The sequence below is a fragment of the Aspergillus ochraceoroseus genome (genome assembly GCF_002846915.1).
Source record: "Aspergillus ochraceoroseus IBT 24754 chromosome Unknown P175scaffold_8, whole genome shotgun sequence".
Lineage (NCBI taxonomy): Eukaryota > Fungi > Ascomycota > Eurotiomycetes > Eurotiales > Aspergillaceae > Aspergillus > Aspergillus ochraceoroseus.
Genome location: NW_024468483.1, coordinates 1,104,742 through 1,129,424, shown reverse-complemented (window position 1 = coordinate 1,129,424; position 24,683 = coordinate 1,104,742). Strand labels below are relative to the sequence as shown.

General features: G+C 32.3%; 3 protein-coding genes and 6 non-coding genes across 9 annotated transcripts; 2 read left to right on the top strand and 7 right to left on the bottom strand.

Annotated features, from left to right (window-relative positions):
• Positions 1-12,598: 12,598 nt before the first annotated feature.
• P175DRAFT_0t121 lies at positions 12,599-12,689 on the bottom strand. The gene has a single exon. It is a non-coding gene; the product is annotated as a tRNA-Asp (tRNA).
• A 1,130-nt stretch (positions 12,690-13,819) lies between these two features.
• On the bottom strand, positions 13,820-13,910 carry P175DRAFT_0t120. The gene has a single exon. It is a non-coding gene; the product is annotated as a tRNA-Asp (tRNA).
• Positions 13,911-14,339: 429 nt separating this feature from the next.
• On the bottom strand, positions 14,340-14,429 carry P175DRAFT_0t119. Its single transcript has one exon. It is a non-coding gene; the product is annotated as a tRNA-Asp (tRNA).
• A 508-nt stretch (positions 14,430-14,937) lies between these two features.
• Positions 14,938-15,789, top strand: P175DRAFT_0535217 (uncharacterized protein; the record flags this gene model as incomplete). Its single annotated transcript, XM_040900206.1, has 2 exons — positions 14,938-15,256; positions 15,551-15,789. The coding sequence occupies 2 exons, from the start codon at positions 14,938-14,940 to the stop codon at positions 15,787-15,789; spliced, it is 558 nt and encodes a 185-aa protein (XP_040749694.1).
• A 987-nt stretch (positions 15,790-16,776) lies between these two features.
• P175DRAFT_0t118 lies at positions 16,777-16,867 on the bottom strand. Its single transcript has one exon. It is a non-coding gene; the product is annotated as a tRNA-Asp (tRNA).
• Positions 16,868-17,361: 494 nt separating this feature from the next.
• Positions 17,362-17,451, bottom strand: P175DRAFT_0t117. Its single transcript has one exon. It is a non-coding gene; the product is annotated as a tRNA-Asp (tRNA).
• Positions 17,452-18,481: 1,030 nt separating this feature from the next.
• Positions 18,482-18,572, top strand: P175DRAFT_0t122. The gene has a single exon. It is a non-coding gene; the product is annotated as a tRNA-Asp (tRNA).
• A 164-nt stretch (positions 18,573-18,736) lies between these two features.
• gua1 (GMP synthase (glutamine-hydrolyzing)) lies at positions 18,737-20,857 on the bottom strand. The gene is made up of 5 exons (XM_040899442.1): positions 20,641-20,857; positions 20,089-20,576; positions 19,544-20,023; positions 19,291-19,494; positions 18,737-19,228 (listed from the first exon to the last, which is right to left on the bottom strand). Exons 1-5 carry the CDS (start codon positions 20,706-20,708, stop codon positions 18,864-18,866), a joined length of 1,605 nt encoding a protein of 534 aa, XP_040749693.1. The 5' UTR covers positions 20,709-20,857; the 3' UTR covers positions 18,737-18,863.
• Positions 20,858-23,944: 3,087 nt separating this feature from the next.
• On the bottom strand, positions 23,945-24,529 carry P175DRAFT_0504222 (uncharacterized protein; the record flags this gene model as incomplete). Its single annotated transcript, XM_040897808.1, has 2 exons — positions 23,945-24,103; positions 24,324-24,529. Coding segments are annotated over 2 exons (189 nt in total), but the record flags the coding sequence as incomplete, so codon positions are not given.
• Positions 24,530-24,683: the final 154 nt, after the last annotated feature.

Below are 24,683 nucleotides of genomic sequence, written 5' to 3'. Positions count from 1 at the left end.
CTATCATTGTGCTGGCTCTAGTTACTCCTACTGCTACTGTGGCTCTAGCTACTCTAGCTATTCTAGTTACTCCTACTAGCTTGTCTACTATTATATAAATACTATATTACCTATATTATATAAAGTCTTAATAATATATAAATAATAACTCTATAGAAGTTTATTCTTATATATGCCTAAATCTAGAATAATAGTATACTTATTATACCTACTTATATAAAAAGTATTTCTCTATAATCCTATCTATATATACTAGTCTTGATAAGATTTAGGTAATATCTAGTAAGGTAGTAAGTATAGTAACTTATGCTTGTTAAACTTATATTACCTAAGTTTTTATTTATTATCTTAAGACTAAGGACTAGTTAGAGAGATTACTTTAATTTATTAATTATAACCTATTTTACCTACTTAATATATAGTATGTTAGGGGTAGTATAATAAAATTAAAGAATAATAATAAAAAGATTTAAAATAATTATAATAATTAGAAATTTACTAATATTATAATATAAGTACTTACTATTTCTATTTTTATATAATAAAATTAAATTATTTTCTTTAAGATTTCTTAATACCTATAGTATACCTTTATTAAACCTTAAAATCTAGTAAGAAAAAAAGAAAGAATAGTATTATTAATATATTTTTATAATTTTTTTAATTCCTTATTTAATTAATTTATTATTTTTATATTTTATTTATTTATAGTATTTTACTAGTATTTTATTTATATTTTATTTATCTAGTAAAATTTATTTAAAATATCTTATATATTTTTTAAATTTTTTATTAATTATTAAGTATTCTTATATATTAGCCATCCTTTTTATTTTACTAGATATTAGTCTTTACTATATAACTTCTATTATATAATTGTCATGGGGAGCAGGCGGGCAGTAGGTGTAGCTAATAGTAGGGTGTATATTCAGGCTATCTACATACAGGTATAACAGGTAGGGATCAGGTCAGAATAAGGATATAGCTTGAAGAGCTATAATAAGATTAGGAGCAATATAGCTTAAATATAGGAGTAAAGGTAGATAATTAAGGTAGAATCTAATTAGATAGGTATATAACTATATTATAATAATATCCCTTTTCTTAGGCTAAGCTCTAGTAAAGTATTCCTAAGGTCTAGGCTTTTTAGAGTAATAGTAATAATAAGTAATAATATATTTAATTATATTTTCTAGATAGTTAATAGAAATTTTAATAATAATAGAATATTTAATTTATTTAATAATATATTTTAAATATAAGTAGCTACTTTAATTATAGTAATTCTAGTAAAAGTTAACTATTTTCTTAATTTTCTATTCTTTAATATTATTAATTTTAATATATAGAGATTTAGTCTTCTCTTATCTAGATAGTAGATTTTTAATAATTAAGTATAATAATTTAATATAAAATACTAGATATATTTTTATACTTTTAGATAGGTCTAGTTTATAAGTATAAGAATTAATAACCCTTTTAATAGAAAAGAGGCCTAGATTTTTCTAGTTTAATTTTTTTTAGGAATATAAGATTATAATATTCTTAATATTTAATTAGATTAATTAGTTCTTAATATAATATTTAATAAGGTAGTATTTCTAGTTAATATAGTATTTATAGCAGGCTTAAATAGTAATTATAATAGTATAGTAATATTCTTATATCTACTTTATAATTAGAGTAAATTAGTAGATATTATAAATTTATAAGTAATAATTAGATAAGATAGGCTTAAATTTTATATAAGGATTAAAACTATATAGAGTAAAGAATAGGGAGTATCTAGTAATTTTAGAACTAGTATTATTAGTAGTAAATTTTACTATAAATAATTATTTAACTTAATTATTTTATAAGTAATTAATATAAACTTATAAATATTATTTTAAAATAGTATTTATATATTTAGTTTATCTATTAATTTTAGAATAATAAATAATAAATAAGAATAATTTTATCTTTAGAATATAGTTTAAATATATTTAAAATATTAATATAAATTAGGATTCTTAATTAAATATAATAAACTTAAAAAATTTATAAAATCTCTAAATATAATCTTAAAATAGATAGGTAGCTTTCTTAATATTATAGGTATTATTATAGGAAATATAGTATTAAAACTTTATTAACTAGTTAATTATTACTATAATAGTATTAAAGCTTAAGTTTTAAAATAAATATATAATAAAATTAATAAATATATTTTTCTAGGAATCTTTAGGTATAAGTAAGGAATAAAGTATATTTTAATACTTATTTTAATAAGATATAGATTATTTATAAGTATAGTAATTATAAATTTATTATTTTATAAATTATAATATTTCAGGCTAGTAATATAATTATAATAATAATTTATAAATTTTTAATTTATTTTAATAATTAATAATTATATTCTTATAATATTTATATATTAATTCTATTTTTAATTCTTTTATATTAAGGATATATAATTAATTATAGTAAAATAAGAGTCTAGAATAGTAAGTATATTTAGATAATATAATTAATAAATAATAATTATAGCCCTTTTCTAGACTTTCTAAAATATTATTAAGAGCTAGATCTTATTTATAATCTTTATTTAGATACTCTCTTAATTATTTAAGGAGCTAGATAGTCTCTTTTTCTTTAGGCTTAGGTAGCTAGAAATATACTAACTTTTTTTTAGTAGTAGCTTAAAGCTAGATTAATTATAGTATTTACTAATTTTATAATTTTTTTAAATATTTAAGTAGGAAACTTGCTAAATTTTCTCTTTTTAATATTATTTAACTCTAGTATAGTAAGTATTTATTCCCTTTTTTAAGGAGATCCTATAATCTCTTAATTAAATTATTTAATTTTATTCTATACTTATCTAGGTAATAATTAATTATAAAGTTAAAATAAGATAGGAATTTAAATTATTAGGCTTATTATTAATTTAATATCTTAATTATTATAAAATACTCTAGATTTCTATAATTAATTATAATCTTAATTAGATACTAATATCTTTTTAGTTCTAGAATTTATTTTTTTAAATAATAAATAATTACTAGTAACTCCTTATTATATATTTTATAATTATACTTAATTAAAGTTATTTTCTTTAAATAAAATTTTATTAAGTATAGAATTCTATTATTATTATATTATAATAATACTTTAGTAGATATAAAGTCTAAGGTATTAATTTTTAAAATAATTAGTTAATCTTAATTAAAGAACCTTAATATTAATTCCTTAATAAATTCTACTTTTAGTATTTTAAAAGTAGTCTAGTAAGTTAGAATCTATAAAAATAGGATTTCTTTCTTCTTTAAGATAGTAATAGACACAAGAATTTATAAGAATCTTTTAATAAAATATTAGTAGAATCTAGTAAATTTTATAAAATTTTTAATATTAGTAATTATTTTAAGTAGCTTCTAATCTATTATTATCTTAATCTTCTTAGAATTTATATAGGTACTTTCTCTTTTAATAATAATATTTAGAAACTTAATTTCTAGCTAGTAAAATTTATACTTAGATATCTTTATATATAGGTTATTATTTTTTAGAATTTATAATATTTATTTTAAATATTTAATATATTTTTTTCTTATATAACTATAAATTAAGATATTATCTAGAAATATATTATAAAATATATTTATATACTATTATAAAATATTATTTATAAAATATTAGAAAGTAGCTAGAATACTAGTTAAGCTAAATAATATAATTAAGGACTTATATAGCCTAAAATAGGTTTAAAAAGTAGTTAGATATTCTAACCTTTTTTTAATATAAATATTATTAAAGATAGCTACTAGATTAATTTTAGAGAAGTACTATATTTTTTATAAGTTATTTAAGATTTCTTTAATTAGAGATAATAAATAATAATCCTTAACTAATATAATATTTAGTCCTTAGTAATTTATATATAGGTAGAGGCTACCTCTAGGTTTATTAATAAATAGAATAAAAAAGATAGCTAGAAATAAGCTAGAATATATAAAATCTTTCTTTAGATTTTTTTCTAGCTATTCCTTTAGAATAATTAATTATATTTATAATATTAAATATAATTTATTAAATAAAGGCTATTTTCTTTCTTAAATCTTAATATTATAATTATATAATTAATATAATAGTAATTTTTTTATTTTTTAAAGATTAAATATATCTTAGAAATCTTATAATTTTAAAAAAAATATAAATAATAATTTAGGACTAGTATTTCTATACTTTAATTTTTTATTAACTTTATTTAATAAGATTTAGTATAATTTCTATATTAGATAGTAAATATATATAGCTAGTATTCTTAGAAATATTTAGTATATTTTTATAAATATAAGAAGTTTTAACTCTAGTAATTCTTCTTATTAATTTAATTACTTAGGTTAATTCTTCTAAGAAATATTTATTAAGGCCTTTATTCTTATAAACTTAAGAGATATATTATAGTATTTATAATAGTATTAACTATTAAATATAGTTATTTAATTAGAGAAATATATCTTTAGATTATATATAATAAGCTAGACTAGTTCTAGAATAATTAAGTAATAGAAAAGATAGATAATATAAAAAATAAATTTCTAATTATAATAATTATTTAATAATAAATTAGCCTTTATATAATAAGTTATTATACCTTCTTTTATCTTCTTACTATAGAAGCTAGATAAGAATATTAGATAAAGAAGTAGAATAATCTTTAATCTATATATTTTTACCTATTAATAATCTATAAAGCTAACTTCTTTAGCTTTAAAATTAATTATAGTATAAGTTAATATTTTTAGGTTTTCTTAATATAATTATACCTACTATACTATTAAGTTAGTGTATATATAATAAAGATTAGGAGAATTAGTTAATTTAGTAATAATATAAAATAGATAAAGTAATATATCTAGTAATAAGGGCTTCTATATATATTCTAGTACTAGATAGTAATTATAGCTAGGTAGACTCTATTTTCTAAATTAGGTAGGGTATTAGAAAAGTATAGTTAATTAGGTTCCTCTAGAATAGTAAGATAGTTATTCTAAGTTATAGTATAAAAAGCAGGTAATATTATAATAAAAGTTAAATTAGAATAATATACTAGTATATTTATCTACTCTTAGATTTATATAAGATATTAATTAGATAAGGAGTAATCTTTTATATAATATATTTTATTTTTATAATAAAAATATTCCTTATATTTATATTATTCTCCTCTAGGAGAGTATAATATATAATAGGTATAGAATAGATTTATAGTATCTAAATTTTTTCTAGGTATAGGAGGTATAACTAGGTAATTAGATAGAATAGAACTAGAAAGATTCCTTAATACTACTAGGCTAGAGTAGTAGGAACTAGATATTAAGTAAGAATAGGATATTTATAGCTAGTATTAATAGTAATAATTTTTTAGTAACTAGAGATAATTAATATATTCTTAGAAGTCTTAAAATAAGGCAGGGTTATAAAGTAATATATCTTAAAGTTTAATTAAGATATTTTAGATTAGAAAAAATATTAAAAAATTATTAAGTATTTTTTTTTCTAAAGTAAGATAATAGAACTTTATAAAATAAGTACTAAAGTCTAAGTTTCTTTATTTTTAATTATAGAGGTAGTTTTAAGTATTTTAAATTTAATTAGAGTCTCTAAATACTATTTCTAGATAGTTAAGTAAGTTAAGATAATTTAGAAACTAGAAAATATTAAGTCTTATTTTAAGTAAGATTAGTTTATAAGCCTTTCTAATTAGATATCCTACTATATAAGTTAGTCAGGCTTTAGTAGCTAGAAAATAGTCTAGATTAATATCTATTTTATTATAAATCTATTATATAAAATAGTAAAGATTAAAATAAGTATTATTAAACTCTTATAGATTAAGGAGTTTCTTATTAAAATAGGTATTAAAGAAAGAGCTAGTAGAAATAAGTATAAATATTCTTATTATATTAACTACTATAATTTTAATAAGAGAAGTATATTTAGTAGAAATAGAGATAGTAATAAGAGTAAGTATAGTAAAGATAGTAATAATTTATAGTATAGTAAATATATACTTAAACTTAATTAACTTTTATTAGATTATTTCTAGTTTTTCCTTCTAATATAGTACTACTTCCTCCTTCTTAGCTAGCTCTAGGCTAGCTTTATTAACTTAATTTTAAAGAGTATGAATCTCCTCCTTTAAAAAATTAGTATATTTATTATAGGATTTAAGATAAATAATCTAAATAATAAGATTATTAGTAATATAGTTTATAAATTCTTTAATTAAGTCTATAATTAGAGGTAGTTTAGGTTATTTTAATATACTAGTAGTAGCTATACCTGGAGTAGAAGCTATATAATATTATAGAGAGTAAGTAGGTAGTAGATATAGCTAATAGTAGGGTATATATTTAAGCTATCTATATATAGATATAATAAGTAGGGATTAGATTAGGATAAGAATATAGCTTAAAGAGCTATAATAGGATTAGGAGCAACATGGCTTAAATACAGGAGTAGAGGCAGATAGTTAGGGCAGAATCTAACCAGATAGGTACATGGCTACGCCGTGACAATAATAATTTATTTTACCTCCTATTCTTCCTTATTATTAATAATAACTAATTAAAATAATACTAGTAAATCACTATTTCTTATATTTTATTTCTTAAGAAATAATATATAAAAGACCAGGTAGATTTTCTTATATAATCTAGGTAGTTATAGGTAGTATACTTATTAGCCTATTACCTTAACTATTTTAAATAGCCCTTTATATTTAGTATCTAGCTTCTTACTAGGCCTCTATATATAAATATTTTTTATAAATAGTAGTACCTATTAGCCTATATAATATTTAATTAGGCAATACCTCCTATTATAGCTCCTTACTTACTATTTAGTAATATAATACAGGCTCTCTTCTAGCTAATAATATTTTACTTATAATTAGTTAAGTTATTCTCCTACTATTATAACTATGCTAGAGTCCTTAATATTAGCAAGCTTAAGTAATACTAGCTAGTAACTATATTATACCTTATAAGAGAATATTCTTAATAATATATTTTTTATATTATTATATATAAATTTTACTATATCTAGCTAGTCTATCTAGTTAATTTATTAGTAATTAATATAGGTTCTTAAATAGATTTCTAATATCTAGTTTTAATATTTTATTTAGCTATTTATTTATAGGTAGAATATAATACTTAATTATCTTTTAACTTATAATCCTTAGTATAGCTAAATCTAATATTTACTAATAAAGAATAAACTATAATTACTTACTAGGCTTCTTAGTACTCCTATTTTAAGTATTATTTTTTTTATAAATATATTAGCTAGCTCCTTAATATTAATATTTCCTATTATTAGAAGGTATTTAGCTCTCTTAATATATTAATCTATAATTACTAGGATAGTATTATACATGCATCCCTTTTATATTAATAGTAGTAAGCCTATAATAAAGTCTAGAGTTAGGTCTTACTAAGGGTATTCTAGTACTAGGAGCTTTGCAAGCTAGCCTAGTAAAAGTTATCTAGATATCTTTATTTTCTAGTAAATTAAATAGCTCTTTATATACTTTTTAATATTATATTATAGGATATCCTAATAAAACTTTTATTTAATAAGATCTAATATCTTTTTTTAACTAAAATAATTTATATATAGGTTATTATAATATACCCTTAGTAATTCTTAGTATATTATTTAATTAAAAGAAATATAAATAACCTTATTATATTATACTAGCTTATTATTATTAATATACTATTTATTCTTATAAATTTATCTTTATTTAATATTATTCTTAAGCTACTTTATTACTTCTTATTTAGGTAATTTCTCTACTATTTAAATATGCCTCTAGCATGCTAGGTATTTCTTACTAGTATTACTCTAAATATAACTTATATAAGTATTTCTATATTATATCTCCTAAAATAAGTCTTATAAAGTAGTTAATAATATCCTATAAACTTATTTATTACTAGCTACCTTTTATACTAGTATTCTTTAGATTAAAAGTTCTAAATTTCTTAACTATATAATTAGAATCTCTTAGGAAGCTACTATCTTATTCCTACCTTAATTATTTTATAAATCTCCTAATTTTACCTAAAATATAAATAAGAGTTCCTTAACTATATTCTATTAAGCAGGTTTATAATTCTTTTATCTTAAAGATATATTAGCTAGGTTAAGACTACTAGGCTAATATTTAATTTAGAAATTATATACTATTAAAAGCTTAATCTATCTAGCCTAATATTAATTTAGAGTCTTAATAGTATAGAAATATTTTAGATTTATATAATTTATTTATATATATATTATATATAGGTTATCTTTAAGGTAATAATATTATATTTTAAAGTATTTTATTATAGCTAGTAATTCTTAATTATAAGTTTTATATTTTTTCTCTATCTTAATTAACTTTCTTAAGTAGAAGACTATAAATTATTAAGTAATATATTATATCTTTATAAATTAGGTACTATTATATTATATTAAAATTTCTATAATTATAAAATCTAATATATTAATTACTAGGAGTATCTCTTATTCTAGGTTAAAATATTATAGTACTAGGGATCTAGAGAATACCTACTTTAGTACCTTAAAGATACTTTAGCTATTCTTTATTATCTTAAAAGAGCTATTCTTTCTCCCCTTTACTATTCTCTTTAGCATGTTACTTAGTAGAATAGTAATCTTAGAGTACTAGTAAATAAATCTTTAAAAATATCCTATAAATCCTAGGAATATTTAAATATTATAAAATAAGTATAATTCTAGCTAGTTACCTATAATATATACCTACTTAAGGTCTATTTAGATTCCTTTAATTCTTATAATAAAGTTAAGAAAATATACTTCCTTCTAGTAAAAGCTATACTTTAAAAATTTTATATAAAGATTATACTTCTAGAGATATAATAATACTTTACTAATATAATATTTATATTCTTTCTCTATTTATAAGTAAATTAGGATATTATTTAAATATACTATATAAAATTTATCTAGGATCCCCTTTATTACTTTATTAATATATATTTAAAAGGTAGCTAGAGTATTATATAATTTAAAAAATATAACTAGATATTTATAATATCTATACCTTATATAAAATACTATCTTTTACTTATTACCCTAATAAATATAAATCTAGTAATAAGTATTTTATAAATCTAGTTTAGTAAATTATTTAGCTCTAACTAGTTAGTTTATTAATTTATTAATTTATAGGAGAGAATATTAGTTCTTAATAATAATTATATTTAGGCCCTTATAATTTATATAGAGCTATAATAATTTATTAGCCTTTTATATAAAAAGTACTAGCATGCCTGCTATACTTATTAAAAACTAGATCTATCTTTTTTTTAATATTTAATTAATATACTTCTTTAAAATTACTAACTTTATTCTTAATATATTATATAACTAGCTTATTAGTAATACTATACTAGTAACTAATAGTATATTATAACTAGCTTTTTTAAAGAGAAGTGCCTCTATCTTTTTTTTTAAAAATATTAATTTCTATTCTTTATAATATTTAGGGAGAGCCCTTATTATACTACTATTATTATATAATTAATTTAAGACTAGTATAGTAAGTCCTTACCTTATTATACTCTTAAATTACTTAGGTAATTTAATTTTAATCTTTAACTTTTTCTCTTAATAGTGCTAGGTATTTACTGCCAAGGAGATATTAAAATTAACTAGACTTAACTAGCTATACCTTAGGATTAATTAATATTCTTTTTTTTCTAAATTTACTATATAATATTCTATATTAAATTCTCTAGTTTTATTAAGGCTATTTATAATTTAGCTCTTTATTTAGAATCTTATATAATATAATATTATTAAATTATTAGTAAAATATATAGGTTATTTTATCTTTATCTTATTAAGATTTATTTCTTCTTTAATTAAAAAATAATAAGAAATAAAGTCCTTATTTATTCTAGTATCTATAAATATCTTTATTATAATCTATTTCTTACCTACTAGAATAATTATAGTAGCTAGAAAGAGTCTTACTAGTATTTTTTTATTCTATTAGAGTACTAAGAATTCTAGAGTATTTAATTATTATTAGTTTTAGTCCTTTAATTCTCCTATCCCCTTAATACTTTCTTTATACTAGGGGTATTTTCTTATAATATAATTAATTTAATTATACTAGTAGTATTAGCCTTCCTTTCTTTAATTTTAGTAATTCTACTACTTCTTCTTTAACTTTTTTTACTAGAATTTATTTAATTAAGAGTTTATTACTTTATTATTATCTTTCTTTCTCTTTCTTAAATTATCCTTTAATATACAAGACCCTAGGGATTAATTTAGTTATATTTTATTTAACTTTTCCTACTTCTTTTATTTCTAAAATTTCTTATATCTTGCCCTTAGTTTAGTAACTTTAACTAGACTTTATAATATTATCATATCCTACTAGATTTCCTTATATAATTCAGGCCAGGCTATTTAAATAGCTAGCTAGTAGAGAAATCCTTTAAGATTAGCTTTAATTATTAGAATAAATTCCTTTATCTAGATTATTAAGGTTTATATACTCTATTATAGTCCTTATCTTATATATAAGAATTAGTAAGCTATTATCTACTTATAATCTCTCTCTAGTTCTAGAAAGTTCTATAGGAACTTAATAAATTCTAAATAAGTAAGTCTTTTAAGATTTACTCTATATTTAAAGTATTATACCTACTTTATATTATTTTTTAGGCAATCTATAGTATAATAGACCTTAATTATATTATTTTTATAAAGTTTCTTCTATAATCTAAAATAGTCTTAAAGATTTTCTAGAAAGATACTAAGTTCCTTTAGGTTTTATACCTTAAAGAACTTAGATTTAGGTACCTTCTCTCTATCTATTTATATAGCTTATACTATATATTAGGCTATATATTATAGCTTATTATCTTTTATTAACTTAATAGGTTAGTACTAGAGAGTTACTAGTATTATTAAACCTTCTTTAATAATAGTTTCCAGAACTATAGTTATAAATTCTATAGAGTTTAGATTTACTACTTCTTAGGAGGAGAAGCAGGTAGTCCTTCTTATACTTGCTATATTACTTTACTTAGTTAAGAAGTACTTTAAATTATAAGTATCTTACTAGTAAGGTACTTAGGTATAAGTAATATTAGTAAAGAAAGTAAAGCTATATAGAGTATAAGGATAGTAAGAAGATATTAGAAATAACAAAATAAAGTACTTGCCTCTTAGTACTTTAGGAGTTATTATATTACTATTTATATTACCTAGTCAAGTCACTAGTATAGTGCAGGCGACTTGAATATTACTATTTTCCTAATTACCCTCAGTTACTGGGCATGTGGTTCGGCATGTGGTTGCATGTCACGTGGTCGCCGTGACAACCTTATTTATAGATAATCAGGACTAGAGAAGCTTATAGGGATATATTATAAAGCTATTTAGAGGTATAATAGGGTAGAAAGCTAGCAAGTAGGTAACTATAATAATCTCTATAACTAAAGTAGAAGTATTAGCATTATTATATATAGTAAAGGAAGGAATCTTTATTAAATATCTACTAGATAAAATCTAGGTAGAGTTAGAGAATCTAATTATTAATATTTAATATAATAACATGTAAACTATCTAACTAGTAAATAAGGAAATTAACTATTTAAATACAAGGCTATACTATATAGATATCTATAATTACTAGATTAGGTAGGAAGCCTAGAAGGGAAGGATAAAAGTATTATATTATTCTATTACTAAGATAATTATAGATAGATTAACTAAGGTACTATCCTACCAAAGCTTTAAGGTATTTGTAAAGGATTTAGGGATAGTAGAGAGACCAAAGTTAATAGATAACCTATTACTAGATATAGTTTAAACCTATCCAGGATAAGGATAGCATCTTAAATTATATAATTACAAGTTTAAACTAGATAAAATCCTTTAAACCTAAGGGGGTGTATTAAATTAAAGGGGTATCTTATAATATACTTAGTAAGCAAAGAGGGGTTATTACCCTATATTAAGGCCTTAGGTAAGCACACAACCCCCCAACAGACACACACAACAATATATCCGATCACCTGCTTCCATTGAGCTACCCCTAGGATCATCATATATCCGACACAAATCAAACAGGACATGGGAAACAAGCCCACCCACACACACACACCTCCCGACTACCGAATTCCCTCCAAAACAAGTATGCAGTCAGATACGGCGGAGCATATCGTCCCATATCATATCATATTATATCGAAACCCGGACACGGAGGAGAACCTACCCTGGAGCATGCTAAGTGCTAGTCTAAGTACTGTGCATAACTATAGATAGGTACTACAGTACTAGGTACGTACCCCCCTAGTCCAGATCCGTAAACCTATCGCGTACCGTACTGAGTACTCCGCACCTAGAGACAACCTCAGTGGACTGCGAGGTCAAACAGGACTAAGCTAAGCTAACTACTAACTACTCCGTACTAATGTACCTGGATAAAACACTGGAAGAAGAAAAAAAAAAAAAAAAAAAAAAAAGAAGAACAAAAAAAAAAGGAATCCTCCCCGACTGGGAGTCGAACCCAGGTCTCCCGCGCTCGTTTCCTATTCAGGAATGACAAGCGGAAATCATGACCGTTAGACCATCGAGGAATTGTTGAAGTGTCGTCGGGACTTTTGCCTAGATATTCCAGGCTCTCCGAGCCCATCTATGAGGCGCTAGCTATATAACTGATTATCTGAAGATTTTTGGTGAAGCTTTATTCTAGATATAGGTGGTAGGAGACAAGAGAGGTAGCATTCTTATATGTTTATTGATAGTACACCCAAGAAAAAGGAAATACTGCTCTGTATGTAAGAGAATGTATGATGATCATCTTGGAACAATATTGAAATTATGTGTGGTGGGAATGACTACCCAGGCGCGAACATATCTTAATAGTTAGTTGGCCACCAAGAGGTCCAAATTGACTGATCAACAATTCATTGCCTGGGCCCTGGGGTCTTCTCGTTCGCAGTTTACCTAATCTATCTGTTCCATCTTGCAACCCCACATCGTTCCTCGGTCACGGTCGAAATTTGATATCCCACTTACCTACGACATACCCAGGTAGGTGGTTGAACGCTGTATTCTGTAAACAGCGGACCTGTGAAACACCATATGTGGTTAGTTTTGCCGTTCTGGGTTTAGCGCCCCAATACCTTGTTCTGTAAGCTCTGCCTTCTGTTGCGCTGGCATAAAATGCTTGCTCTCCCCTTTCGACCTCGCTCAGGAGCAGAACCCCCGTGGCGATCTAGCCCACAGCGGCGTAATGTTACATAATAAATCTAAATTCTATAAAATCTATAACTATAGTCCTAGTCTAGAGAATATAGGAAAATATAGCTTATTATAGGTAGAACTAGTATAAACTAAGCTTATCACAGGTAGAATCTCTACCCATGCTGATAGTTAATCCATTCCAGGGTTCTACCCACACTGAGCTGTAAGCCCAGTTGAGCAGGCGCCAACTTCATCAGAGGACGGTGATGAAGAGTGCTGGGCGGGTGCAGAATAGATGAGTGATGGAAGGTAGGGTGGTCAAGCAGTAGTTTACTATCCAAGATGACAGGTGGAAAGACAGCCATTTCTGGCATCAAAAGTCATCATTTTCAGCATTAATTTCACAGGTCCTTATATTCTATATGTAATATATGCATGTTTATACTCCGTACTCCCTATCTGGAGCCTCAACCCACATGCATAAAATTTTCATATACCTAGTAAAAAAGCAAAAAGAAATCTCCCTGACTGGGAGTCGAACCCAGGTCTCCCGCGCTCGTTTCCTATTAAGGAATGACAAGCGGAAATCATGACCGTTAGACCATCGAGGAAGTGAAGATATTGTGCACCTATGCTTATGTGAGTCATATTTAGTGGGACCATGCACAAGAAAACCGAAGAGCGCAGAATCTGCTAATATCTACCTACCTACCTACCTACCTACCTACTACGCAAATGGCGCAAGAAGACAAGCAGGGAGTTATTTGTATATATGCTCTGCAGTCATTGCATTTGACTACTCCCTCCATAATTAGGTAGAAACATCTCCTCCGTATTGGGTCATCCTTGGTGAGAATCTGGAAGCTTAGGTATATCAACAAGGGAGGAAGAAGGTATTATTATCCTGCAAGACTATCTTTTTTTTCCCCTCCGGGCAAGAAAGACAGCAAAAAAAAAACACCTTCTTTCGATATATTGTATGTTGTAGGACGTACGTATATGTATGTATATATGTGAAGAAAGAAAAGATGAAAAAAAATCTCCCCGACTGGGAGTCGAACCCAGGTCTCCCGCGCTCGTTTCCATGAAGGAATGACAAGCGGAAATCATGACCGTTAGACCATCGAGGAAGGCGGTTGAAGGATCGGCGACTTTTTTGACATCATGAGGCTGGGGCTGGAGAGTATCGTTCCCTCTATGTAGTTATGGGTTGCAATTTATACTATCTACCCTGGAAATATATAAGTATTAGAAGATACGATCACACTCTGGGTCCATTGAGTGTTTAGGGATGTATAGTCTATTTATGTTGATTAACATTACCTGTTTGTTCTCTCAAGAAAACAAAATACATAATTATAGCATAACCAGCATCTCAAATAGCTCATCTTGTTTCTCTCTCTAGGCAGAGCCAAATCCAACCTTGCTTCTCTCTCATCCCAGTATGTTCAGACCTGAAGCCTGCTAACAGCTTTTCACCCTCGAGCCTAAAACACGATGCTTTGAGACATTCTCTAGAACTTGCTTGCGATTCCCTAGAGAGATGGAGCAGACTTGCGATGAGTTCAACGAGGTTGAGAGAGATACGCTAGGATAAATAGTGAATCATATCAGGTCCATGAAAACTACTTCGAGGTAATGAAGGATGAGGCACGGCCTTATCAGTATCACGGGAATACTATTATAGTCTTCATTGGCGAGGAACTTTCACGAAAACATCTTCAAGCTGGACATACCTTTTTCCAGGGATCAGCGAGTGCCAGCGTCCTTGTCAGGCGATTAATTAACCGCATTCAAACCATTGAAAATCGAACCAATGGGTTAGAATGCAGACTCTGCTGCTTGCGAAAGACATTTACCTTCATAGACTCTCTTCCTTTACCCGGATACCAGGATAAGGCGCAAGCACTTCGCATACTCTGGGAATACGTTAGATGCTTGGAACCATGTATAATTGGTACGTACGGCCAGCGAGCTTATGGAACTGTGGCATCCTGGATGAAAAAAATCCCATTCAAAACAGCCAGGGTTATCCGCGTTGAGAGAAGGGACGGTGCAAATAATAAATACACGAGTCCACGGAAGCGGAGACGGCGACGTTTTAATTCACATCGCACTCAGTCACCCTGGCAAGTGTCAATATGGTAACAGAGATCCGAAGATATTGTGAAACTTTTATATTCAAATGCAGTTGGCGTATCTAGTCGCCTCTTGTACCATGGAGGTCCTAGACAGAACTGGTAAAAAACAGGTGCAGAACGCTCCAAGCATAACCTGCTAATTGAGGTTCTGAAAAGCACCAGCGAATACCTCTCAGGACATAATGAGTTTGTTGTGAGATCGACAAATGACAAAGTTGATGTGAGCTGGAGGGATGAGGTTCCAATCAAGAAAGGGCGAGTCACGGGCCTTGATTCTAAGGCGATTATTGGGAGCCTTAAGGAAATCATTACACATAGGTTGAACGCCTTAGACAAAGGAATGGAATGAACACATCCTATAGCTGCATTTGGTGGTTCCTCGCAGCGGAGCGCGTGAAGATAAAATGATCTGCAGGGGTTTCCCATTGAAATCAAGCCCAGTGGGGATATCAAGATCAAGTGGCTTACATCCGCGGGGTCGAAAAGGACATTGACCGTCAGCAGCCCGACGTGTGCTATACCTAATGACGGCTTTCAGTCCCGTGCCCTTTCTTTTACTGAACATGGGATTGATTGAGCCCTGGGAGAAGAGTCCACCGCTGGCTACCCTTCCGAGATGGATTTTCAAGTCGAGGGGGGGGGGGGGGTCAACTGCTGCAGGAATTGTGGGAAGCTGTTCGCCTGGAACTTGGATATGCAATCCCTACGGATCGTATCAGAGGGGTCCCACCTCAGAGAAACGGGGTGAGATACAAGCAAAATCGGCCACCCCGCGTCAAGGATGCTAACTTCCTTCTTCATAGTTTCCTGAATGATAGATTCCCGGGTGGGGTGTATTTCGTACCGCCTCGAGGGTGAGAACTCTACTGAGGATCTTCAAGAGTTTGTGAGATTCTGTGGGAGGCCAGATAATCTTGGCCATCCGTACAGCGCGAAGTGGCTAGAGATGCTTGATAGACCACGGCCTTTCATTGCCATACTAGCACCCAACATACGGGTCTATCGGAGCTGGGTGACTCAAGTAACATATCCGTATTCCCCGATATTTGGACGCTATTTTACGGAGACTGTATTCCAAATAGGTCCCGTCGACTCTGTACAACAGCCATTTTGTTAGTTGTGGTGGTGCAGAAAGAGTTAACAAGGTAGAAATTGATACTGGGCATTGCTTGGGGGCCTCACGATGCGTTGAACAGGACTGTTTCTTTTCAACTGGATTTCGAGAGTTGTTGGTATATGCTAACTAGTGTATGTATTGGGGGGAGTGTGTTTTTACATCTATACAGTACTCGGGTTAAAAAACTGGAAGAAAAAAAAGAAGAACAAAAAAGAAATCCTCCCCGACTGGGAGTCGAACCCAGGTCTCCCGCGCTCGTTTCCTATTCAGGAATGACAAGCGGAAATCATGACCGTTAGACCATCGAGGAATTGATGAAGAGAACTGCGCTATTTTGCCGCCATTACTCTATGGCTAAGAAAAATGTACTCGCTGCTGATTGAGGACCAGGATGCGGTGCGGGAGCAAGAGGAGGACCGCAGACAGATGATATTGTTGTTCAATATAGCCTACATGATACACTAAGGAAAGAATGGATGAATAAAGGTGTAGATAATAATATTTATAACTAACTAGAGCTGTATATAAATATTTATCACAGCATGGGTACTAACTATCTATACGTACCTTGCTTGGGCTTTGGTAGGTTACCCGAGGGCGTGCGTGCCCTTAACACTTGTGACAGGGGGCAGGCATACTTTACTCTATGCAGAGATACATAAGAATTGTAGCATGGAAAAAAAAAGCAATGATCCCATGGGCATCTTGGCTGCTTAGGTGTGTGTAACTTAACTTTGATGTGCATATATCCCAATGATGGTGCGAAAAGATGTCGAGTAAAGGTGAAGAGGCGAAAAAATAAACCTCCCCGACTGGGAGTCGAACCCAGGTCTCCCGCGCTCGTTTCCATTGAGGAATGACAAGCGGAAATCATGACCGTTAGACCATCGAGGAATTGTTATATAATGTTTCAGATTTTGACTACATGAGGAGACACTTAAAGAAAAACCCTACCTCGATGTGGATGTATGGTGGGGTGTTAGTTAAGGTTTAGGAGAATGAACAAAGCAAATAGTTTGATATTCCTGAAGCAACTTGTTATTTAGATGGAAGTATTGAGGTAATTGGGTAATGACTTTCCAGCCTATATTATTTTAATTTTGTCGTGTTTCTTTTTTCGTTGTGTCTGTCATCAGAGCAGGCCTTGTCCTTGTTTGGCTGTATCTGATAACATCCATACTTCTACCCTACCTTCCTATACTGGTCACATATCCCCTTGCTCCTCTTTTCCCAGTAATACGTACGTGTGGTAGTTGAACGCTCTACCATCTATAGTATAAGGTAGCATGTCCGGGCACCTAGAACCTCGATCCTCAGGTCCGAGACCATTCAATCATCTAGACACACTCTCCTTCCTGGTGCTTTCCTCTCACCTCCACAGCAACAGGCGCCTGCCTCAAACACAACCACTCCCGATCGGACATGAGCGATCCAAATACCTCCTGCTGCAGTCCAGTCAGCAGGGACAAGCCTGCCAGAGACATGCTATCATGTATTACGGACAGCGAGGTGCTGAGCTGCCATAGGTGTGTATTTTTATGTGTACGGGTGGGTGGGTAAATATATTGACTAACATGCATGTTGGGAGGAGTTTATGAGGATGGGTTAGAAGTATAGTTGAAAGGTGCAGGCAACTACACTTTATGGAGTACGCTGACTGATAATATATATCCAAGCACACCCGAGAGCATTACAGAACAACCATAGCCACTACCAAGATGTGATATCCCAAGACTCTATGAATGGCAGAGTATGGATACTACTTTGTCCAATGCTCTCTGTATACACTTTGATATAAGAAAGGGGTACCCAGCATATAAAAAGGGCGGCATATCTAAGCTTATCATATATAAGTGACTGCACACATCTCTTAGATCTATGGCTCCACCCATAATGCCAAATTGGGCAAAACTGCCTCATCAATTCCTCGATGGTCTAACGGTCATGATTTCCGCTTGTCATTCCTTAATAGGAAACGAGCGCGGGAGACCTGGGTTCGACTCCCAGTCGGGGAGATTTCATTTTTGTTTTTGCCTTGGGGTTCTGCTTTGAAATTTTGTGGTTGGTCTTTACGGTAAGAAAAGACGTCGTCGATAGGTCTAAAAGGGTTTGTAATAAGGCTCTGCTAGCAGTCTACTGGGACGATTTCATGTTTACCGGAGTAATTAGAAAGTATGTTCTTGAATAATAATATTCTCTACTACCAAGTCAAGATCAAGATAATAACTAAGCATAACTCATGATGTAGTTTATATTCGTAATATAGGGTGTAACTTTTTCTCGATCCACCAGCTCTCCCGCGCCAATTATTCCATCTCAATGGTACCAGGAGGCTTGCTGGTGTAATCGTAGCAGACCCGGCACACACCAGAAACCTCGTTCACGATGCGTGTCGAGACCTTGGACAGGAATTCGTATGTGAATGGGTAAGGGGTAGCAGTCATGAAGTCCTTGGTGGAGATGGCACGGAGGAGGATAATGTTGGCGTACACACGCTTGTCGCCCATAACACCGACGGCGCGGGAAGGATCCAACGCAGCGTAGGCCTGGCCGATTTCATCGTAGATACCGGCCTCGCGGATCATGGAGATGAAGATGTGGTCTGCTTTGCGGGCCATTTCGACCTTTTCGGGGGTGACTTCGCCGAGAACACGGATGGCGATACCAGGGCCTATACGAATACAGGTTAGATTGGTAGTAAGTAGGGATGTTGTGGAGGGGAGGAGGGCGTACCAGGGAAAGGGTGACGGCCGACCAGCTCAGCAGAAATACCGAGCTGACGTCCTAGTTCGCGGACTTCGTCCTTGAACAGCTCGCGGAGGGGTTCGATGAGCTTGAGGCCGTGGCCACGCATCAGGCGCTCAGCGATACCGCCGACGTTATGATGGGTTTTGATGGTCTGGGAGGGTCCCTTGAAAGAGATACTCTCGATGACGTCTGAATTTGTTAGCTAGAGAGAATTTTAAATCAAATAATAGGAACCGACCAGGATAAAGAGTGCCCTGCAGGAACCATTCCACCTTTCCGGCGTTCTGGGCCTCAATCTTCTTAGCTTCGTCCTCGAAGACGTCAATGAACTTCCCTCCAATGAACTTGCGCTTCTGTTCAGGGTCGTGGACGCCCTTCAGACCAGCAAGGAACTGTTCTCCAGCATCGACAACAGTCAGGTTGATACCCAGCTGCTCCTGAAGAACCTCTTTGACCTTAGCGCATTCGTTTAGTCGCATGCAGCCGTTATCGACCAGAACGGCGTGGAATCGATCGCCAATGGCCTCTGTCATCAGCTTGGCAGCAACCGTGGAATCAACGCCGCCGCTGACGGCACCTAGAACCTGGCCGTTAGGACCAACGAGGGAACGAATTCTTGCGATTTCTTGGCCGATAAATTCTGCCATGGTCCACTTCTGCTCCGCACCGCAGATACCCACAGCGAAGTTCTTAAGAAGCTGTCCTCCTTGAGGAGTGTCTACAGAAAAGCCGTGTATTAGAATTTACATCATTTGCTTTTGCAGAATATAGGGGAAAACTCACGAGTCACTTCAGGATGGAACTGGATACCATAAACGGCATCCGTTTGGTGGGCAATGGCCGCGTATTCAGAGTTCCCGGTAGTACCGATGGTGTGGAATCCCTCGGGCAGGTTGCGGAGCTTATCACCGTGGGACATCCACACAGTCATATCATCTTCGAGGCCCTCGAAGAGCTTGTCGACATGGCCACCGAATCTGGTGGCCTTCAGGTCGGCATGGCCATATTCGCGGGAAACACCTGCAACGACGTTGTCCGCGTGCAGGCGGTGGGCGATCTCCTGGAGTCCGTAACAGATACCGAGAACAGGAACTCCAAGCTCAAAGAAGGCAGGGTCGACGTGGGGGGCGTCCTTCTCGTAGACGGAGTAAGGACCACCGGAGAGAATGACTCCCTTGGGCTTCCATCCTAGATCGGCCAGCTTCTGGGTGCAAGGGAGCATCTCGGAGTAGACATTGATCTCGCGCAGACGACGGGTGATAAGGTGGGTACTGGCAAAAATTTATGTTAATTGCATGTCCTGTAGTTCTGAGGGGTATGTACTTGGTAACGTACTATTGGGATCCAAAGTCCAACACGAGAATCGTGTCGAACGAATTATGAGGGATGGTGTTGGTGGCCATGGTGGGGGTTGGATAGGCGATTTGACAGGAAATACTTGGAAAAGACGATCACCTGTTGAATGACAAGCTAGGAGATTGGAAGAAGATGTATAGTGGAGGGAATTGAACTATGATCCTAGAAAAGACCTTGCCCCGGAACCAAGTTCAGATCCAACAGATGATAAGAGGGCAAACGAGAGAAAAAAAAAAAAGATGATTCATAGATTCTGCCGCAACGCTAAGCCATTATTGGTGTATATAACTTACCGCTCACATGATCAATGAGGGGTTGGGGATCTTATCAGATAAGATCTTTATTACCGAAATGGGTAATTAAGTTCATTGCAGTTGCTCTGGATGGGGAATTAGGGCTTGTTTTAGGACTAGGAAAGGAAAGTACGATAGAGTCATAATATCAGCTGGTTAATAGTACCGATAGAGATATATTTACCAGTTTTATCCCGTGTAGTGTGGTTTATTTTACACTTTATGAAGGCCAAAGGAACTTGACAATGATACATATACCTCACATCGCGGCGTGTATTCTTATCAATACGGACCACTGCTGTAATTGGTAACTCTAGATTCCGTGTTCGTGTTTCCAGTCAGGAAATTGACTGCAAAGTTATAGGTATGATGTGGAACCCTTTACTTATCTTCGAAAGCAGTTGAGTCATGATTTCCGATAGCGCCATGCGGTAGAGCCAACCACGTGGTGCCCGCCGTGACGGTGGGTTTTGTATCGAGTTTTATTTATGCATAGCAAATTTAATCTCTAGTTGTAAGAAATAGTTCGGGGATTTCAAATTGCACTGTAGAATATGTGATGCCTGACGAGCTGTTTGGAAGTAAAGATATATCAAACTCTAGTGGCATAGTAAGAAAAGCGGGGATACAATTAAGCTTATAGTATGTAGTCTGAGGCTGAGCATGGAATTTTTAATCTAGTATAAGATCTAGCACTGGGTGTGATCCAACATGAACACTCTACCTAGTAATAATATCACTTTTAAGAAGACAAGACTCATACTAGTTTTCTATCTATTATGACTTAATCTCAAACCCAGAGTACAGAATCATCTTGTATTCTTCGGAATATAGGGTAAGCACTAAACCAACACTGAAAGGGAAGCAATTCAGATCATATTAGGTAGATGAAACATAACCCCTCACTATCTCTCCCTCCATCTCTCTGTCTCTTGCTTTGCTGAATTCTACAAACCCCTACCCTTCACACCTATAATACATGAACAAGCTCGCAGCAGAACAAAATAGAGAACATGAAAAAAAAAGAAAACAAGTATAACCCAGCACATTAAAAAGGCATCGGGTTTTTTGGGGACGTGGAGCCGTACGCGAATCTTCACGTTTTCGGACCAGAGAGCTGGGCGTTAGTGAGGTAGGGGAATTGTATGCGAGGGCGAAGAGGGAGGCGGCTAAGGAGAGTAGTCGATTGGGGGAGACGGTGATGGATTATAACGATCGGAAGGAACCCGTGTTAAAGAGAGTTGTTTTCTCTTGGGTTGAATTTTGGGAGGAAAGCTGCTTCTACTAGATTTAGGTTCTTTGTAAAGGTAGGTTGCTTCTGACTAGGTAGGATCTTGGCTCTATGGATGCCCGAGGGCGCTTTCGGGGAAAGATGTAGATATACATTGATCCTTGTTTACGAGTCTATGTCTAGATCTGTCTTTCCCTTGGCCTCGGGAGCATAAGGGCTGATATTGACTAGCCTGCCACGTATCTGTGACCGAGGCCAAGGGCTTGGTTAATCAATACTTGGTCGAAGTATACCCCAGGTGTGTAGGTACCTAGGTAGGTACTGGGGACTATATGGACTATCCAATCATGTTTGATAGTTTGAGATGTTGAGTTGGATGGAGGTGGATGCTTTACTTCTGTATACTGCCCAGTGTAACCTTAGTAGAGGTGGAGACTGGAACTTGGTAGGGGTTGAGTTTCATTCGGCGCTCGTTCTGTATGGAGTAGACATCTCATTTTGTTGATAGAGCACCTCATAAGTGTGATACGAGATGATGATGACAAGAGAATGTCTCATTGTGTGATATCATGAGAGGCTAGAATGATGTGCTTGAACTGACCACTTTGGTCATAACTGGTGTCGACGTACTTGGGGGGAGTGTACTATAACCGGATAAAAGATGCAATTATAGTGATCATGTTCCAGGCCAGGGGTGGAAGCGCAAGCGTGGGGGCCTTGGTGCTGCAGTATTTTCGTGCCTTGCACTGCCCATGAACAGGGCAACGAACGTGTTGGCGGGAATATGAGGTATTGGAGAATAGTTACAGAGACAACGGATGCCAAAGCTCTGTTCTGTTAAGACATACAACACATCTGGATAGGGTACGAACGCATACAGCCAGCCCAGAGAAAGTGGAGAAACGAATAGGGATTGTCCTTTTGCACATGGTTTCATTTACCGCTTCTTGTCGCTTCTGATTATTACCTAACTCAATAATTAGTTTAAGTAACTAGATGATGGATCATGGGAATACGGGGTAATTGAGTCAATACAGCTGACAGCATGTTCTGGTGAGTCTCGGCGATTGGACCAAATCAGAAAGTGGAGGCAGCGGAGGGAAGATCAGGTGGTTCTGGACCATCCCCAGGGGAGAGGATCATGCACTCTTTACCCCAGAGTACCTTGGCCTCTTTGAAAGAGAAAAAGACTAAGAAGTTGGATGACGATGGAGAAGGGATCACGAGACCTCGGGGAGAAGAAACTGTTAGGTAAGGAATTTGCCTCTGGTATTATTATTACGTGATATTAATTTAATTTTCTCGAGACTTCTCCAGTTCTGTTTTTTGGGAAAATCTATCCATTTCCTCGTTATCTATTTATCTACTTATCTACTTATCTGTTTATCTATCTATCTATCTATGGAGATAAAATCGTGAATAAAGAATTGACGAGCAGTACCTTAGTTTGTTGAGAATGGACGAGAAAAAGGAGATAATTTGTAGTATAAATCCTCGCTACGCTCGGCGGCTTGTTAGGGCATATAGCAAACTAATAGTATAGTCTTAATTATAGTATAATAGCTACTATATTAATGTAAGTATAGAAGTTAGAATTAAAATAGGCATTAAAGTAGGTATTTAAGTAAGTATTAGTATGGTAATAGCTTATAAAAGTAGATATAGGAATCTTTATAGCTAACAGGTTAACCAACATCTCCAGGTTCTATAGCATGGAAAAGCAAGTAGGCATTTAAGTAAGTATTCAAGCAGGTATTGAAGCAGGCATTTAAGTAGGTATTAAAGCAAGTATTAAAGCAAGTATTAGCAGGCATTTAAGTAGGCATTTAAGTAGGCATTCAAGTAGGTATTTAAGTAGGCATTCAAGTAGGCATTCAAGTAGGTATTTAGGTAGGTATTTAAGTAGGCATTCAAGTAGGTATTAAAGCAAGTACGAGCAGGCATTCAAGTAATCATTTAAGTAGGTATTAAAGCAGGCATTCAAGCAGGTATTAAAGCAAGTATTATGTAAAGCAGGTATTAGCAGGTATTAGCAGGCATCAAAGCAGGTATTAGCAGGTATTAGCAGGCATCAAAGCAGGTATCAAAGCAGGCATCAAAGCAGGCATTAAAGAAGGTATTAAAGTAGGTATTAGCAGGCATTCAAGTAGGCATTTAAGTAGGTATTAGCATAGTAATAGCTTATAAAAGTAGATAATATAGGAATCTCTATAATTAATAGGTTAACCAACATCCCCAGGTTCTATAGTACAGAAAAGATGGCCCTGCGGGCCATAGTTCTTCCGAACCGCCGGCGCGCGTAGAACTCAGCACGGTGTACGGGTCATACCACGGGTGTTTGAGGGGGACTTTCATATATTATTTAATAAAGGAATAAGACGCCAAGAATAACCGGCATCTTCCAAGTCACGGGGCTGCAGGAGGCGGTTTTTATTATGTCATAGTTAGAATCAGACGTCGATCTTACTAATAATTTTGTCTTTCTGTTGATCTTCGAG

Coding starts and splice junctions, on each gene's coding strand:
- gua1 (XM_040899442.1), bottom strand. CDS start 20,708: ATGGCCACCAACACCATCCCTCATAATTCGTTCGACACGATTCTCGTG. Junction 20,577..20,640: donor TTGGACTTTGGATCCCAATA/GTACGTTACCAA, acceptor AATTTTTGCCAG/TACCCACCTTATCACCCGTC. Junction 19,229..19,290: donor CGGCCGTCACCCTTTCCCTG/GTACGCCCTCCT, acceptor GTATTCGTATAG/GCCCTGGTATCGCCATCCGT.